Source organism: Anomaloglossus baeobatrachus, chromosome 10 (assembly GCF_048569485.1).
Source record: "Anomaloglossus baeobatrachus isolate aAnoBae1 chromosome 10, aAnoBae1.hap1, whole genome shotgun sequence".
In the NCBI taxonomy this organism is placed as follows: domain Eukaryota; kingdom Metazoa; phylum Chordata; class Amphibia; order Anura; family Aromobatidae; genus Anomaloglossus; species Anomaloglossus baeobatrachus.
Window position 1 is genome coordinate 191,204,971 of NC_134362.1, and position 18,126 is coordinate 191,223,096.

The 18,126-nt window shown below is 53.2% G+C and overlaps 1 protein-coding gene across 1 annotated transcript in view; it reads right to left on the reverse strand.

Annotated features, from left to right (window-relative positions):
* The window catches only part of DHX38 (DEAH-box helicase 38), a 178,840-nt gene that overhangs the window by 147,636 nt on the left and 13,078 nt on the right, over positions 1 to 18,126 (reverse strand). Inside the window, exons 4-6 of the mRNA XM_075326033.1 lie at positions 16,731 to 16,844; positions 16,220 to 16,379; positions 14,031 to 14,149 (exon numbers count right to left, since the gene is read on the reverse strand). Of these exons, the coding sequence (XP_075182148.1) occupies positions 14,031 to 14,149; positions 16,220 to 16,379; positions 16,731 to 16,844 (393 nt within the window). The remainder of the gene's footprint in view (positions 1 to 14,030; positions 14,150 to 16,219; positions 16,380 to 16,730; positions 16,845 to 18,126) is intronic.

Genomic DNA, 18,126 nt, shown 5'->3' on the forward strand with positions numbered 1-18,126 from the left:
AGGCACCGACAGCTCTGGTCGAGTGTGCTTTGATCCCCGGCGGGGGAGGCACCTGAGAACACTGGTAGGCATCCGAAATGGTCGACCTAATCCAACGGGCTAAGGTCGGCTTAGAAGCAGAGAGACCCTTGCGCCGACCTGTGGTTAGCACAAAAAGAGAGGTGCACCGCCTAAGAGCAGCGGTGCGAGACACATAGATCCAGAGAGCACGCACCAGATCCAGAGTATGCAGCGCTTTCTCAAAGCGATGAACAGGAGCCGGACAAAAGGAAGGTAGGGTAATGTCCTGGTTAAGGTGGAAAGGAGAGACCACCACCTTAGAAAGAAAGTCCGGAGTCGGACGGAGAACCACCTTGTCTTGATGAAAAACCAAAAAAGGTGACTCCGAAGAGAGCGCAGCCAAATCAGAGACTCTCCTGAGGGAAGTTATGGCCACTAGAAAGACCACTTTCTGTGAAAGACGAAACAAAGAAACCTCCCTAAGAGGCTCAAAGGGGGGTTTCTGCAAAACCGTGAGAACCAAATTGAGGTCCCAGGGATCCAAGGGCCGCCGGTAAGGCGGAATGATGTGAGACGCGCCCTGCAAGAAGGTGCGGACCTGAGCCAGCCGGGCGATACGCCGCTGGAACAGAACTGACAGAGCCGAGACTTGTCCCTTGAGAGAGTTGAGGGACAGTCCCAGCTGCAGACCGGACTGTAGAAAGGACAGAAGGGTCGGCAAGGAAAAAGGCCAAGGAGGATGGCCTGAAGAGCGACACCAGGACAGGAAAATTTTCCAAGTCCTGTGATAGATCTTGGCAGAGGAAGACTTACGGGCCCGAGTCATAGTGGAGATGACCTCAGGGGGGAATACCATAAGTCGTCAGGATCCAGGACTCAAGAGCCACGCCGTCAATCTGAGAGCCGCAGAATTCTGGCGGAAAAACGGACCTTGTGAGAGAAGGTCTGGACGGTCCGGAAGATGCCACGGCACCTCTACGGACAGATTGAGTAGGTCTGGGTACCAAGCTCGCCTGGGCCAGTCCGGAGCAATGAGGATGACTCGACGGCTCTCCAATCTGATCTTGCGCAGAACTCTGGGCAAGAGAGCTAGAGGGGGAAACATGTAAGACAGACGAAACTGGGACCAGTCTTGAACCAGAGCGTCCGCGGCGAATGCCTGAGGATCGTGGGAGCGAGCCACGTAAACCGGAATCTTGTTGTTGTGACGGGATGCCATTAGGTCCACGTCCGGAGTGCCCCACTTGCGGCAGATTGACTGAAACACTGCCGGATGCAGGGACCACTCGCCACTGTCCACGGTTTGACGGCTGAGATAATCTGCCTCCCAGTCTTCCACGCCTGGGATGTGGACTGCGGATATGGTGGACTTGGAGTCCTCCGTCCACTGAAGGATGCGTTGTACCTCCAATATTGCCAGGCGGCTGCGTGTCCCGCCTTGGTGATTGATGTAGGCAACCGCTGTCGCGTTGTCTGACTGGACTCGAATGTGCCTGCCCGCCAATAGGTGGTGAAAAGCTAGGAGAGCCAGAAGCACGGCTCTGGTTTCCAGCACATTGATTGAAAGGGCTGACTCGGACGGAGTCCAAGTGCCCTGCGCTCGGTGGTGGAGACATACCGCTCCCCAGCCGGATAGACTGGCATCCGTGGTGAGGATCACCCAGGACGGGGCCAGGAAGGAGCGCCCCTGAGACAGAGAAAGGGGCCGAAGCCACCACTGAAGAGAGCTCCTAGTCTGTGGCGACAGAGCCACTAACCTGTGCAAGGAGGAAGTCCGCTTGTCCCAACAGCGGACAATGTCCAGCTGCAGGGGACGCAGATGGAACTGGGCAAAGGGAACAGCCTCCATTGACGCCACCATCAGACCCAGCACCTGCATCAGACGCCTGAGGGTATAACGGCGGGGCCTCAGTAGAGAGCGCACCGCCAACCGGAGTGACAGCTGTTTGATTAAGGGCAACTTCACAAGTGCCGGCAGAGTCTCGAACTGCATCCCTAGGTACGTGAGCCTCTGGGTCGGAGTCAGAGTGGATTTGGGCAGATTGACAAGCCACCCGAATTGGGCTAGAGTGGCGAGAGTGAGCGAGACACTCCGCTGACAGTCTGCACTGGATGAAGCCTTGACTAGAAGGTCGTCCAGGTAAGGAATCACTGCCAACCCCTGGAGGTGCAGAACCGCAACCACTGATGCCATGACCTTGGTGAAGACCCGAGGGGCCGTGGCTAACCTGAAGGGGAGAGCCACAAATTGGAAATGTTCCTCTCCGATTGCAAAACGTAGCCAACGCTGGTGTGAAACTGCAATTGGCACATGCAGATAGGCATCTCTGATGTCGATGGACGCCAGGAAATCCCCTTGGGTCATTGAGGCAATGACTGATCGCAGAGATTCCATGCGAAAGTGCCGCACCTGAACATGCTTGTTGAGAAGCTTGAGATCCAGGATGGGCCGGAAGGAACCATCCTTTTTGGGGACTAGGAAGAGATTTGAGTAGAAACCTCTGAACCGTTCCCGGGTGGGAACCGGTACAATTACTCCGTTGGCCTGCAAGGATGCCACGGCCTGAGAGAAGGCGGCGGCCTTGGAGCAGGGGGGAGTTGACAAAAAATCTGTCTGGCGGGCTGGAAGAGAATTCTATCCTGTAGCCGTGGGAGATGATATCTCTCACCCACTGATCGGAGACGTGTTGAAACCACGCGTCGCCAAAGTGGGAGAGCCTGCTACCGACTAATGACGTTGCTGGCGCGACCAGATAGTCAAGAGGAGGCTGCCTTAGGGGCAGCAGCTCCTGCGGTCTTCTGTGGACGCGCTTTTGTGCGCCAGTTGGACTTTTGGTCCTTGGCTGAGTTAGCGGACGAGGCCGAGGGCTTAGAGGACGACCAGTTGGAGGAACGAAAGGAACGAAACCTCGACTGATTCCTACCCTGGACAGGTTTCCTGGTTTTGATTTGTGGCAAGGAAGTACTCTTCCCGCCAGTAGCTTCCTTAATAATCTCATCCAGCTGTTCACCGAACAGCCGGGACCCAGCAAAAGGGAGTAAAGCAAGGTACTTCTTTGAAGAGGCATCTGCCTTCCAATCTCGAAGCCACAAGATCCTGCAGATAGCGAGGGAATTAGCCGAAGCCACCGCAGTGCGGTGAGAAGCCTCCAGCATGGCAGACATGGCATAGGATGAAAAGGCTGAAGCCTGGGAAGTTAAGGCAACCATCTCAGGCATAGATTCCCTGGTGAGGGAATGCATCTCCTCTAGAGAAGCAGAGATGGCTTTGAGAGCCCACACTGCTGCAAAAGTCGGGGAGAACGAGGCCCTGCCGCTTCATATACAGATTTGGCCAGAAGGTCAATCTGACGGTCAGTGGAATCCTTAAGAGAGGTGCCATCAGCCACCGATACAACGGACCGGGCTGAGAGCCTAGACACCGGAGGGTCTACCTTTGGGGAATGAGCCCACTCCTTGACCACCTCAGGTGGAAAGGGAAACCGGTCATCAGAACCACGCTTCGGGAAGCGTTTGTCAGGACAGGCCCTAGGCTTGGACACAGCGGCCTGAAAACTGGAGTGGTTAAAGAACACACTCTTTGTCCTCTTAGGCAAGGTAAACTGGTGCTTTTCTGCCAGAGAGGGTTTCTCCTCTGATACTGGCGGATTGAGGTCCAGTACAGAATTAATGGACGCAATCAAATCACTAACATCTGAGTCACTTTCGGACAGATCAATGGGGTACATGGAGTTAGCCTCCGAGCCCCCTGTAAAGGCATCCTCCTCGTCCTGCGAGTCAGCTCCTGAATCAGAGCCGCGGGACGAGGAAGGAAAGGGAGCCCTGCGTCTCCTCTTAGGAGGACGGGGTCTGGGACCTGATGATGAATCCTCTGTGAGCTCCGGTCCTGAGGGACCCCTAGCAGCAGAGGCTCCCTGTGAAGGGGGCTGATGCATATTCAGCAAAGTCCTGGACAGAAGTCCCATGGAGTCGGCAAAAGACTGGGAGATAGACCTAGAAAAGGACTCTACCCAAGCCGGGGGTTCAGCCACAGGAGCAGGAGCAGCCTGAGAGACCACTGGGGGGGCGATTCCAGGCTGAGGCACCGTCAGGTTAGAGCAGGCATCACAATGTGGGAAGGTGCTCGGTTCAGGCAGCAGGAGCTTACATGCAGTGCATACTGAATATAGCTTTGGAGCCTTGCTCCTTGTGTGAGACATGCTGCTAGAGTGGGGGCTCTGCCAGAGAATGACCCCCAGAGAGTATATACAGAGGTCCACAACCAGAGGTTGTGGCTAACCAGACCGCTGGAGCGGTGTTGTGTGCCCTCCAGATCCCGAAGCCCGGACCCCCCAAGCACAGCACCTCAGCAGGGATGCTGCAGACCAGCGCTGCAATGACTGATCGCAGGGGGAACGCTGAGAAAATGGCCGCCGGAGCGAAGAGAGGGGGCGGGACTTGCTTGGCAGCGGGATCTGGAGGGCCATAGAGACCTACAGGGGAGGGGACATACACTGCAGTGAGGAGTGTCCCTCCCCTGTGCAGAACGGCCGCCGGGCGGAGCAGAGCCTGTCCCTCTGCATGAGTGACATGCAAGGGCAGAGAAACCGAAACTAGGCCTCCGGCGAAGCCGGGGCCTAAATTTGAGCGGTGCGGCCGGCGCGCAGGCACCATCAGCGCGGTTCTCAGGCGACAGCCAGAGAACCCGCCGGAAATGTCATAAAACACAATCAGCACACTCTCCCTCAACAATAAAGTACAGGGACCCCCAATATATAAACGCCTCAGGTACTTAGCTTGCTGAGACGCAGGGTTCCAAGTCCCTGGGGATGAGTGCTCCGGTCCAGCAGGATCCTGAAGGGCAGCGGATGGAGACCAGTCTCCTGCCAAGCATGGAGAACCGTGCTGGCTCCCACTCCAAGCCAGAGCCCGGGAGGGATGGTGAAGGAGCGCGGCATGTAAGGCTCCAGCCTTGGAATCAACCTTAACAACACCGCCGACACAGTGGGGTGAGAAGGGACATGCCGGGGGTCCATACTTGGACCTGCTTTTCTTCAAACTCTTTCCAAAAATCAAAAATCAGATGAGAATGCATGTGTGGATGTATGCCTCCTGAACACAAAGCGATAAACTGGCTGGGTCTGCTCACCAGGGGGTGTATAAGCTCAGAGGGAGGAGCTACACTTTTAAGTGTAGTACTTTGTGTGTCCTCCGGAGGCAGAAGCTAAACACCCATTGTCTGGGTCTCCCATAGGAACAATAAAGAAAAGCTGAAGCCTGAGCAGTTAAGGTAACCATCTTGGGCATAGATTCCCTGGTGAGGGAATGCATCTCCTCTAGAGAAGCAGAGATGGCTTTGAGAGCCCACACTGCTGCAAAAGTCGGGGAAAACGCGGCCCCCGCAGCTTCATATACAGATTTGGCCAGAAGGTCAATCTGACGGTCAGTGGAATCCTTAAGTGAGGTGCCGTCAGCCACCGACAACGGTCCGGGCTGAGAGCCTAGACACCGAAGGGTCTACCTTTGGGGAGTGAGACCACTCCTTGACCACCTCAGGTGGAAATGGAAACCGGTCATCAGCACCACGCTTTGGAAAGCGTTTGTCAGGGCAGGCCCTGGGTTTGGTCACAGCGGTCTGAAAACTGGAGTGGTTAAAGAACACACTCTTCACTCTCTTAGGCAAGGTAAACGGATGTTTTTCTGCCAAAGAGTTTCTCCTCTGACACTGGCGGATTGAGATGGGATACATAGCCTCGGAGCCCGCAGTGAGGGCATCCTCCTCATCTTGAGAGTCAGCTCTTGAGACAGCTTAAGCAAGCATTGTTGACCTTAGGGAGATCAACATATCCACTGCGGAGACACCATCACACGTTTCTCAACGCAGTGATTCTAGAGCAAAGCCCCCTGGGAAGTATGCAAATGAGAAAGCGGCTTAGTCTTTTACCGCAGTGGATATGTTGATCTCCCTAAGGTCAACAATGCTTGCTTAAGTAGTCTTTTACTAGGCATTGCCCCCACTAGCAAGATTTCTACTCCACACTGATGAGGGGCAAATACCCCGAAACGGCTGTCTGTGGATGGATACCATGTTTGGTATAGGTGGTCTCCTTGACTGGAGACTGCCCTTCCCGTGGTTGTTCCTTCCCGGTGAAAGACCTGGCTAGTTTCCTGGCAGCGTTGAGAAACACGTGATGGTGTCTCCGCCGCTTTCTCATTAGCTCTTGAGACAGAGCCGTGGGATGAGGAGGGGGAGGAAACCCTGCGCCTTCTCTTAGAAGGACGGGGTCTGGGATCAGATGATGAATCCTCCGTGAGCTCCGATGGACAGAGGTCATAGGATAGGAGTCCTCTGTCTAGAGTATTAGAGGCACCCTGTGAGGGCGGGCTGATGCATATTCATCAAAGTCCTGGACAAAAGCCCCATGGACTCAGCAAATGACTGGGATATGGACCTAGAAAAGGACTCTACCCAGGCCGGGGGTTCAGCCACAGGTGCAGCAGCAGCCTGAGAGACCACTGGGGGTGAGACTCCAGGCTGTGGCACCGCCAAGTTAGAGCAGACATCACAATGTGGATAGGTGCTCAGCTCAGGCAGCAGGAGCTTACATGCAGTGCATGCAGAATAAAGCTTTGGAGCCTTGCTCCTTGTGTGAGACATGCTGCTAGAGTGGGGGCTTTGCAGAGAATGAACCCCAGGGAGAATATACAGAGGTCCACAACCGGAGACCGGCTGTGGCTTACCAGACCACTGAGCGCGGTGTTGTGTGCCCTCCAGATCCCGAAGCCCGGTCCCCCAGTCGCAGCACCTCAGCAGAGATGCAGAATGCAGGATGTCCCAGAGCAGAGTGAACTCTGCCTGAGAAGAGGGCGTTTCTATAAAAGAGCGGGAACTGTAGGGCTATAGAGACCTGCCGGGAAGGAGGGACGCCCCAGCAGTGGAGAGTGTCCCTCCCCTGTGTAGAACGGCCGCCGGGAGGAGCCGAACCTGTCCCTCTGCATGAGTGACATGCGAGGGCAGGAAAATGAAACTAGGCCTCCGGCGAAGCCGGGGCCTAAATTTAAGCGGCGAGGCCGACAAGCAGGCACCATCGGCGCGGTTCTCAGGCAAAAGCTAGAGAACCCGCCGGAAAAGTTAAAACAATCACATACAGCATACTCTCCCCTTACAATAAAGAACCGGGACCCCCAACATAAACGTCTCAGGTACTTAGCTGCTGAGACGCAGGGCCATGTCCCTGGGGATGAGTGCTCCGGTCCAACAGAATCCTCAAGGGGCTGTGGATGGAGACCGGACTCCTGCCAGGCATGGAGACCGTGCTGGCTCCCACTTCAAGCCAGAGCCCAGAAGGGATGGTGAAGGAGCACGGCATGTAAGGCTTCAGCCTTGTAAATCAACCTTAACAACACCGCCGACACAGTGGGGTGAGAAGGGACATGCCGGGAGTCCAGACATGGACCCGCTTTTCTTCAAACTCTTTCCAAAAGTCAAACAAAATCAGATGAGAATGCATGTGTGGATATACGACCTCCTGAACACAAAGCGATAAACTGGCTAGGACTGGCTACCAGGGGGTGTATAAGCTCAGAGGGAGGAGCTACACTTTTAAGTGTAGTACTTTGTGTGTCCTCCGGAGGCAGAAGCTAAACACCCATGGTCTGGGTCTCCCAAAGGAACGATAAAGAAATTAATTTTTGCAATTGGCTTTCATTAAAAATATTGCACTATTTATCTTTTACAGGCTTTTTTGTTCCCTGCAAATTCGGATTTGATGTCAGACAACTATGAGAGGAGCTCAGAAAGAAGGGAATTGTTTACTTACCGTAAATTCCTTTTCTTCTAGCTCCAATTGGGAGACCCAGACAATTGGGTGTATAGGCTATGCCTCCGGAGGCCGCACAAAGTATTACACTAAAAGTGTAAAGCCCCTCCCCTTCTGCCTATACACCCCCCGTGCTCCCACGGGCTCCTCAGTTTTGGTGCAAAAGCAAGAAGGAGGAAAAAAAATTATAAACTGGTTTAAAGTAAATTCAATCCGAAGGAATATCGGATAACTGAAACCATTCAACATGAACAACATGTGTACACAAAAAAACAGGGGCGGGTGCTGGGTCTCCCAATTGGAGCTAGAAGAAAAGGAATTTACGGTAAGTAAACAAAATTCCCTTCTTCTTTGTCGCTCCACTGGGAGACCCAGACAATTGGGACGTCCAAAAGCAGTCCCTGGGTGGGTAAAATAATACCTCGTAATAGAGCCGTAAAACGGCCCCTTCCTACAGGTGGGCAACCGCCGCCTGAAGGACTCGTCTACCTAGGCTGGCATCCGCCGAAGCATAGGTATGCACCTGATAGTGCTTCGTGAAAGTGTGCAGGCTCAACCAGGTAGCCGCCTGACACACCTGCTGAGCCGTAGCCTGGTGCCTCAAAGCCCAGGACGCACCCACGGCTCTGGTAGAATGGGCCTTCAGCCCTGAGGGAACCGGAAGCCCAGCAGAACGGTAAGCTTCGAGAATTGGCTCCTTGATCCACCGAGCCAGGGTTGATTTGGAAGCCTGTGACCCTTTACGCTGGCCAGCGACAAGGACAAAGAGTGCATCCGAGCGGCGCAGGGGCGCTGTACGAGAAATGTAGAGTCTGAGTGCTCTCACCAGATCTAACAAGTGCAAATCCTTTTCACATTGGTGAACTGGATGAGGACAAAAAGAGGGTAAGGAGATATCCTGATTGAGAGGAAAGGGGGATACCACCTTAGGGAGAAATTCCGGAACCGGACGCAGAACCACCTTGTCCTGGTGAAATACCAGGAAAGGGGCTTTGCACGACAACGCTGCTAGCTCAGACACTCTCCGAAGAGAAGTGACTGCTACTAGGAAAACCACTTTCTGCGAAAGGCGTGAGAGAGAAATATCCCTCATTGGCTCGAATGGTGGTTTCTGAAGAACCATCAGCACCCTGTTCAGATCCCAGGGTTCTAACGGCCGCTTGTAAGGAGGAACGATGTGACAAACCCCCTGCAGGAACGTGCGTACCTGTGGAAGTCTGGCTAGGCGCTTCTGGAAAAACACAGAGAGCGCTGAGACTTGTCCCTTAAGGGAGCCGAGCGACAAACCCTTTTCCAGTCCAGATTGAAGGAAGGACAGAAAAGTGGGCAAGGCAAAAGGCCAGGGAGAAAAACCCTGAGCAGAGCACCATGACAGGAATATTTTCCACGTCCTGTGGTAGATCTTGGCGGACGTTGGTTTCCTAGCCTGTCTCATAGTGGCAATGACCTCTTGAGATAATCCTGAAGACGCTAGGATCCAGGACTCAATGGCCACACAGTCAGGTTGAGGGCCGCAGAATTCAGATGGAAAAACAGCCCTTGAGACAGCAAGTCTGGTCGGTCTGGTAGTGCCCACGGTTGGCCGACCGTGAGATGCCACAGATCCGGGTACCACGACCTCCTCGGCCAGTCTGGAGCGACGAGGATGACGCGGCGGCAGTCGGCCCTGATCTTGCGTAACACTCTGGGCAACAGTGCCAGCGGAGGAAACACATAAGGGAGCTGAAACTGCGACCAATCCTGAACTAAGGCGTCTGCCGCCATAGCTCTGGGATCTTGAGACCGTGCCATGAACGTCGGTACCTTGTTGTTGTGCCGGGACGCCATGAGGTCGACGTCCGGCACCCCCCAGCGGCAACAGATCTCCTGAAACACGTCCGGGTGAAGGGACCATTCCCCTGCGTCCATGCCCTGGCGACTGAGATAATCTGCTTCCCAGTTTTCCACGCCTGGGATGTGAACTGCAGAGATGGTGGAGGCCGTGGCTTCCACCCACATCAAAATCCGCCGGACTTCCTGGAAGGCTTGCCGACTGCGTGTGCCGCCTTGGTGGTTGATGTATGCCACCGCTGTGGAATTGTCCGACTGAATTCGGATCTGCTTGCCTTCCAGCCACTGCTGGAACGCTTTCAGGGCAAGATACACTGCCCGTATTTCCAGAACATTGATCTGAAGTGAGGACTCTTGCTGGGTCCACGTACCCTGAGCCCTGTGGTGGAGAAAAACCGCTCCCCACCCTGACAGACTCGCGTCCGTCGTGACCACCTCCCAGGATGGGGGTAGGAAGGATTTCCCCTTCGATAATGAAGTGGGAAGAAGCCACCACCGAAGGGAAGCTTTGGTCGCCTGAGAGAGGGAGACGTTCCTGTCGAGGGACGTCGGCTTCCTGTCCCATTTGCGTAGGATGTCCCATTGAAGAGGACGCAGGTGAAACTGCGCGAAAGGGACTGCCTCCATTGCTGCCACCATCTTCCCCAGGAAGTGCATGAGGCGCCTCAAGGGGTGTGACTGGCCTTGAAGGAGAGATTGTACCCCTGTCTGTAGTGACCGCTGCTTGATCAGCGGAAGCTTCACTATCGCTGAGAGGGTATGAAACTCCATGCCAAGATATGTCAGCGATTGGGCCGGTGTCAGATTTGACTTTGGAAAATTGATGATCCACCCGAAACTCTGGAGAGTCTCCAGAGTAGCGTCGAGGCTGTGTTGGCATGCCTCTTGAGAGGGTGCCTTGATCAGGAGATCGTCCAAGTAAGGGATCACCGAGTGACCCTGAGAGTGGAGGACCGCTACTACAGTAGCCATAACCTTGGTGAAAACCCGTGGGGCTGTTGCCAGGCCGAACGGCAGTGCCACGAACTGCAGGTGTTCGTCTCCTATGGCGAAGCGCAAGAAGCGCTGGTGCTCTGGAGCAATCGGTACGTGGAGATAAGCATCTTTGATATCGATCGATGCAAGGAAATCTCCTTGGGACATTGAGGCGATGATGGAGCGGAGGGATTCCATACGGAACCGCCTGGTCTTTACGTGTTTGTTGAGCAGTTTCAGGTCCAGGACAGGACGGAAAGACCCGTCCTTCTTTGGGACCACAAACAGGTTGGAGTAAAAACCGTGACCCTGTTGCTGAAGAGGAACAGGGACCACCACTCCTTCTGCCTTCAGAGTGCCCAGCACCTGCAGAAGAGCCTCGCCTCGCTCGGGAGGCGGGGATGACCTGAAGAATCGAGTCGAGGGACGAGAGGTGAACTCTATCTTGTAACCGTGAGACAGAATGTCTCTCACCCAACGGTCTTTTACCCGTGGCAGCCAGGTGTCGCAAAAGCGGGAGAGCCTGCCACCGACCGAGGATGCGGATTGAGGAGGCCGAAAGTCATGAGGAAGCCGCTTTGGTAGCGGCACCTCCGGTGGTCTTTTTAGGACGTGACTTAGACCGCCATGAATCAGAGTTCCTTTGATCTTTCTGATGCCTTTTGGACGAGGAGAATTGGGACCTGCCCGCGCCCCGAAAGGACCGAAACCTCGACTGCCCCCTCCTCTGTTGGGGTATGTTCGGTTTGGGCTGGGGTAAGGATGTAGCCTTTCCCTTGGATTGTTTGATGATTTCATCCAAACGCTCGCCAAACAATCGGTCGCCAGAAATTGGCAAACTGGTTAAGCGCTTTTTGGAAGCAGAATCTGCCTTCCATTCCCGTAGCCACAAGGCCCTGCGGAGTACCACCGAATTGGCGGATGCAACCGCCGTACGGCTCGCAGAGTCCAGGACAGCATTAATAGCGTAAGACGCAAATGCCGACGTCTGAGAGGTTATGGACGCCACCTGCGGCGCGGACGTGCGTGTGGCTGCGTCAATTTGCACTTGACCTGCTGAGATAGCTTGTAGCGCCCATACGGCTGCGAATGCTGGGGCAAAAGAAGCGCCGATAGCTTCATAGATGGATATCAACCAGAGCTCCATCTGCCTGTCAGTGGCATCTTTGAGTGAAGCCCCATCTTCCACTGCAAGTATGGATCTAGCCGCCAGTCTGGAGATTGGAGGATCCACCTTGGGACACTGAGTCCAACCTTTGACCACGTCAGGGGGAAAGGGATAACGTGTATCCTTAAGGCGCTTAGAAAAGCGCTTATCTGGACAATCATGGTGATTCTGGACTGCCTCTCTGAAATCAGAGTGGTCCAGAAACATACTCGGTGTACGCTTGGGAAACCTGAAACGGAATTTCTCCTGCTGAGAAGCTGACTCCTCCACCGGAGGAGCTGAGGGAGAAATATCCAACATTTGATTGATGGACGCAATAAGATCGTTCACTACTGCGTCCCCGTCAGGAGTATCAAGATTGAGAGCGGCCTCAGGATCAGAATCCTGATCAGCTGTCTCCGCTTCATCAACCAAAGATTCCCCCCGCTGAGACCCTGAACAATATGATGATGTCGAGGGAATTTCCCAGCGAGCTCGCTTAGTCGGTCTGGGGCTGGGGTCTGTGTCAGAGCCCTCAGCCTGGGATCTATGAGACACCCCGGGGGGACATTGTTGGTCCAACTGAGGGGGGCCAGGGAACAATGATTCAACAGTGTCCCTGTGCTGAGATACCGGTCTGGATTGCAAAGCTTCTAGTATCTTAGCCATAGTCTCAGAGAGTTTATCCGTAAAGACTGCAAACTCCGTCCCCGTCACCTGGACAGTGTCAGCAGGTGGTTCCCCCTGGGCCCCCCTTAGCAGAGGCTCCGGCTGAGTAAGTGCTGCAGGGGCCGAGCAGTGCACACAATGAGGGTCAGTGGAACCTGCCGGTAGCGGCGTCGTACATGCGGCGCAGGCAGCATAGTAAGCCTGTGTTTTGGCACCCCTGCCTTTTGTGGGCGCCATGCTATTGTCTTCCCTGAGCAACACAATAGGGTATATAGCCAGAAATCAACTGTGCACCATACAGTGTAAAGTATATACCATAAACATAATTTATAATTACACTTCTGCACAATGGGGCTAGCACCACAGGTGCTGCTTACCACCCGCTTAAAGCGGTTGTGAGGCCACCAGAATCCCTGCCTGGGTCTCCCAGACTTTGTCCCCCTCTCCTGCGTCCGAGGAGCTGACAGGAATGGCTGCCGGCGTCCTGAGGAGAGGAGGGAGCCGTGGGCGTGACCCAGAAAGTGCGGGAGCTGGTGCCTGCACTGTGCACAGTGAGGGGGGTGGAGTATGCAAAGCATGCTCCAGCCCTCATTGCTGCTCGTCCTGTACAGCGTCCCGCCCTTCCCCTGCCTGTCAGGGCTGGGGGTGGGAGGAAAAGAGACTAGGCCGCAAAAGCCGGGGACTCGAGTAATAAGCGCGGCCGCCGTATAAGCGCGGCCGGCGCGGAAGTCCCCGGCGCACTACAAGTCCCAGCCGCGCCGCAGTGTTAACCATGGCAGCGGCGGCAGCGCGGTAGTCCCCATACACAAACACACTCAGCGACGCTGCAGTGTGTAATGGCACATTTAACCCGGTCAGCGCCGCGGTCCCCGGTGCACTAGCACACCCAGCAATGCTGGAGTGTTGCTGTGCGCGGTCCCCACGGGGACACAGAGTACCTCCAAGTAGCAGGGCCATGTCCCTGAACGATACTCGGCTCCTATCCAGCAGGGTCCTCGGGAGCTGTGGATGGAGCACGGCCTCAGTGCCTGGAGACCGATTAGGATCCCACTTCACCCAGAGCCCTAAGGGGGATGGGGAAGGAAAACAGCATGTGGGCTCCAGCCTCCGTACCCGCAATGGATACCTCAACCTTAACAACACCGCCGACAAGAGTGGGGTGAGAAGGGAGCATGCTGGGGGCCCTATATGGGCCCACTTTTCTTCCATCCGACATAGTCAGCAGCTGCTGCTGACTAATCTGTGGAGCTGTGCGTGCATGACTGCCTCCTTCGCACAAAGCATAAAAACTGAGGAGCCCGTGGGAGCACGGGGGGTGTATAGGCAGAAGGGGAGGGGCTTTACACTTTTAGTGTAATACTTTGTGCGGCCTCCGGAGGCATAGCCTATACACCCAATTGTCTGGGTCTCCCAATGGAGCGACAAAGAAAAGAAAGTTATGAGTTCCAAGACGGGCTGACTGACTGATTCATAGACAACACTATAGAAGGCAAAATGGTGCCATCTTTTAATGAAAATGCACTTGATTTAATAAAAAATTAACAAAAATTCTCCAAAAGGTGAACCGCCCCGCATCAGGCAGAGGTAAAGACACACACACACTCGCTCACCTTTTCCCTGAGAGAGACGCGGCGTGGATCCAAGATGACGTCTCTCAGAGGCCCATTCGTTGAACTTGTATGACGGGGTGGGGAGAGGGGTATCATCTGTGTACCGGATTCTTACCGACCTGTGTGTGGTATATTTGAGAAGGCGAATCCATGGTTTAATAAAGGACAGTATACAAGTATAGCTGCTAATCAATCAACTTCTCACTGCAAGAGGTTAACTAAATGTGGGACTGAGACCCCACTGTTACCGTCTGACGAAGAGGTCATATTTTTACCGCACGGCCTCAGGCACACAGCAGTATTTTGGTCAGGGGTTTTCCATTAACATTTCTTAGCCAAAACTAGTTGTGCAGCACTTACGTGTTTTTGAACCAACATTGTAAACCCCATATGACCAAATTCAGATTGGAACGGACCTTCATAGTAAAGGCATAGAAGACATAAAGGTCAACTTTGCAATTTATTATTGTCAAGAACTAAGATTTTTAATTGTATTGTTTACTGCACATTTCCTGGATTAGCGACCACCTCTGCCGTCTATCAGTGGTGGTCTGAATCTGTCATTGTGGTATCACTAGAGTGTACTGTTGGCTCCCGATCGAGCCAGTTTCAGTGCCGCTATGCTCTTCAAAAGCAGCAGAGGCAACGTTACCCCTGCTAGCATCATAGGAAAATGGGCAATGTGGGCGACCTGACTGTCAATCAATCAATCAGGAGCACACTGCCTCTCCTAGCATCATAGGAAAGAGCTCAATGTGGGCGACCTGTCAACCAATCGATCAGGAGCACACTGCCTCTCCTAGTATCATAGGAAAGAGCTCAATGTGGGCAACCTGTCAATCAATCGATCAGGAGCACACTGCCTCTCCTAGTATCATAGGAAAGAGCTCAATGTGGGCAACCTGTCAATCAATCGATCAGGAGCACACTGCCTCTCCTAGCATCATAGGAAAGAGCTCAATGTGGGCGACCTGTCAATCAATCGATCAGGAGCGCACTGCCTCTCCTAGCATCATAGGAAAGAGCTCAATGTGGGCGACCTGTCAATCAATCGATCAGGAGCACACTGCCTCTCCTAGTATCATAGGAAAGCGCTCAATGTGGGCGACCCGAACTGTCAATCGATCAGGAGCGCACTGCCTCTGTATGCAGAAAGGCAGGAGACTCATAGGCAGTGCACTCCTGGGAGCCAAATGTGAAAAAGGGTAATTGTGATTTTTTTTTGCTTTTATATAATTTCTTGCTGAAAACCAATTACAATCATATTCAATCCTCCAGACCGCAGCTCACTTACAACAGACTAGCAAAAATTAGTGATGTTCTCTTGCACGAGTAATTAAAAGTGAGAATAGGAGGCAGAATACAGCTCAGTACATGCCACCGACTTAAAGGGAACCTGTCAGGTGCAATATACACACAGAACCACGAGCAGTTCTGGGTGTATATTGCTAATCCCTGCCTAACTGTCCCTGTATCTAGTAGCATAGATAAAAGGGATCTTTAGAAAAAGTATTTCTAAATAACTTTTACCATATGCTAATGAGCGTGGGGACTAGTCCCCTGGTCGTTCGTTCCCTTGCCAGTTGGCTCCATTAGAATTTTAGTACGCCCCTGTGGGTGTGCCAACATGCTAATGAATGTGCAGCGTCAGAGGATGATCTCAGTCACCTCTTCCCCGCCATCGCGTCCGACAGGGGATTTCGGCTCAGTGCGCATGACCCCGGAGTTTGCGTCATGCGCACTATGAAGCTGGGTGTACGCGTCCTGGCTTCAAACTGAAGTAGTGCATATGACCCAAACTCCAGGGTCATGCGCTCTGAGCCGAACTCCCCTTTCGGACGCGATGGCAGCGGCAAAGTGAGTGACATCATCTTGAGAAGCTGCATATTCATTAGCATGTTAGGGGCGTACTAGTATGCTAATGGAGCCGACTGGCAAGGGGAACTAGTCCCCTCGCTCATTAGCATATGGTAAAAGATCTTTAGAAATACTTTTTCTAAAGATCTCTTTATCTATGCTAGTGCATACAGGGACGGTTAGGCAGGGACTAGCAATATGCACCCAGAATTGCTTGTGGTTCTGGGTCCATATTGGACCTGACAGGTTCCCTTTAAGGGCTGTCTTGAGCTGCATGTGCTGAACTATTCTGCCCTACAGAAAACGCAATAGGAAATGTGCGTAGCACAAACCTGTCCCTTCTCGAACTGTCTCTGTCCCCACGAAAACTGCGGTCAGAATCTCTGTTGGAAGGAGATGGAGAAGGAGAAGGGGATTCCCACTGGGAGCGCTGGGAACCTCCGTAACCACTTTCTTCTTCCTCCCATGATGAGCGAGAAGGCGTGGAGGAGTCTACAAAGAAAAAGAAAAAAAAAAAAAAAGTTATAATCTGGAGAAAGGCCCAAACCCTTAGATGTAAAAGTTAAAAAAAAAAAAAAAAAAAAAAAAAAAAAAAAAAAGTGGTTTGAGCCCTACTGTAACCTCCTATTACATATGGAGGAATTAGGGGGTTTTCGGAGTAAGGAAAAATATGTGGCATGCGGAACTGAATATCATACTATAGAGGAGATCTACATGATGTGATGCCAAAGGGCACATAAAGGGCCTAGTGCAGGGAATATGCACTACTCTCATGACAAGGCTGTCTGTATGGATATTCTAATTTTCCCGCCCCACAGTAATAGATCATTCATCACCCTTTACCTCTGGGTTTGTGACGTGGGCTTTCGGGTTCGCTCCGCCGTGAGCTGCGCTCTGATCCACCATCCCGCTCGGATCTGTCGCGCTCAGACCTGCTGCTCCTGCGGCTGCGATCATCTGATGAATAGTAATTGCATAATATTTACTTACAGGAAACAAGTCAAGTTTAAGAAATACAGGAGCACTTAAAATGCTGCACATTTCAAGCCATTGCCACAAGATGGGTAAACGACAGGCGGAAAAAACAAATCTCAAAGTGTCAGCCTATGTACGACCAACATAACACTGCATTCAGGACGAGCATTTGCAATGTGCTCCGTGACTGCTGGTGTCCCTGTGGCAGAGAATAGATGACATTTATTAAAGGGGTTGTCCACTACTAGGACAAACCCTTCTGATTCCACAGGTTTATACAGGTAAAATAATGAAGCCTTGTTCTGGTGTCATTCTGAGGCTCGAGCTCCTGGGACTCACGTGACATCACGAGTGTCCCACAGCCAATCAGCGCCGGCTTCTGTCTCTCCGCCGTTGGACAAACAAGTTAAATCAACAGGAAGTGCTCCCCTGTCGCCAGTCACTTCCTGTTCATTGCTCCCCTGTCGCCAGTCACTTCCTGTTCATTGCTCCCCTGCCGCCAGTCACTTCCTGTTCATTGCTCCCCTGCCGCCAGTCACTTCCTGTTCATTGCTCCCCTGTCGCCAGTCACTTCCTGTTCATTGCTCCCCTGCCGCCAGTCACTTCCTGTTCATTGCTCCCCTGCCGCCAGTCACTTCCTGTTCATTGCTCCCCTGCCGCCAGTCACTTCCTGTTCATTGCTCCCCTGTCGCCAGTCACTTCCTGTTCATTGCTCCCCTGCCGCCAGTCACTTCCTGTTCATTGCTCCCCTGCCGCCAGTCACTTCCTGTTCATTGCTCCCCTGCCGCCAGTCACTTCCTGTTCATTGCTCCCCTGCCGCCAGTCACTTCCTGTTCATTGCTCCCCTGCCGCCAGTCACCTCCTGTTCATTGCTCCCCTGCCGCCAGTCACCTCCTGTTTATTGCTCCTCTGTCGCCAGTCACCTCCTGTTTATTGCTCCTCTCTCGCCAGTCACTTCCTGTTTATTGCTCCTCTCTCGCCAGTCCCTTCCTGTTTATTGCTCCTCTCTCGCCAGTCACTTCCTGTTTATTGCTCCTCTCTCGCCAGTCACTTCCTGTTTATTGCTCCTCTCTCGCCAGTCCCTTCCTGTTTATTGCTCCTCTCTCGCCAGTCACTTCCTGTTTATTGCTCCTCTCTCGCCAGTCACTTCCTGTTTATTGCTCCTCTCTCGCCAGTCACTTCCTGTTTATTGCTCCTCTCTCGCCAGTCACTACCTGTGTATTGCTCCTCTCTCGCCAGTCACTTCCTGGTTACTGCTCCTCTG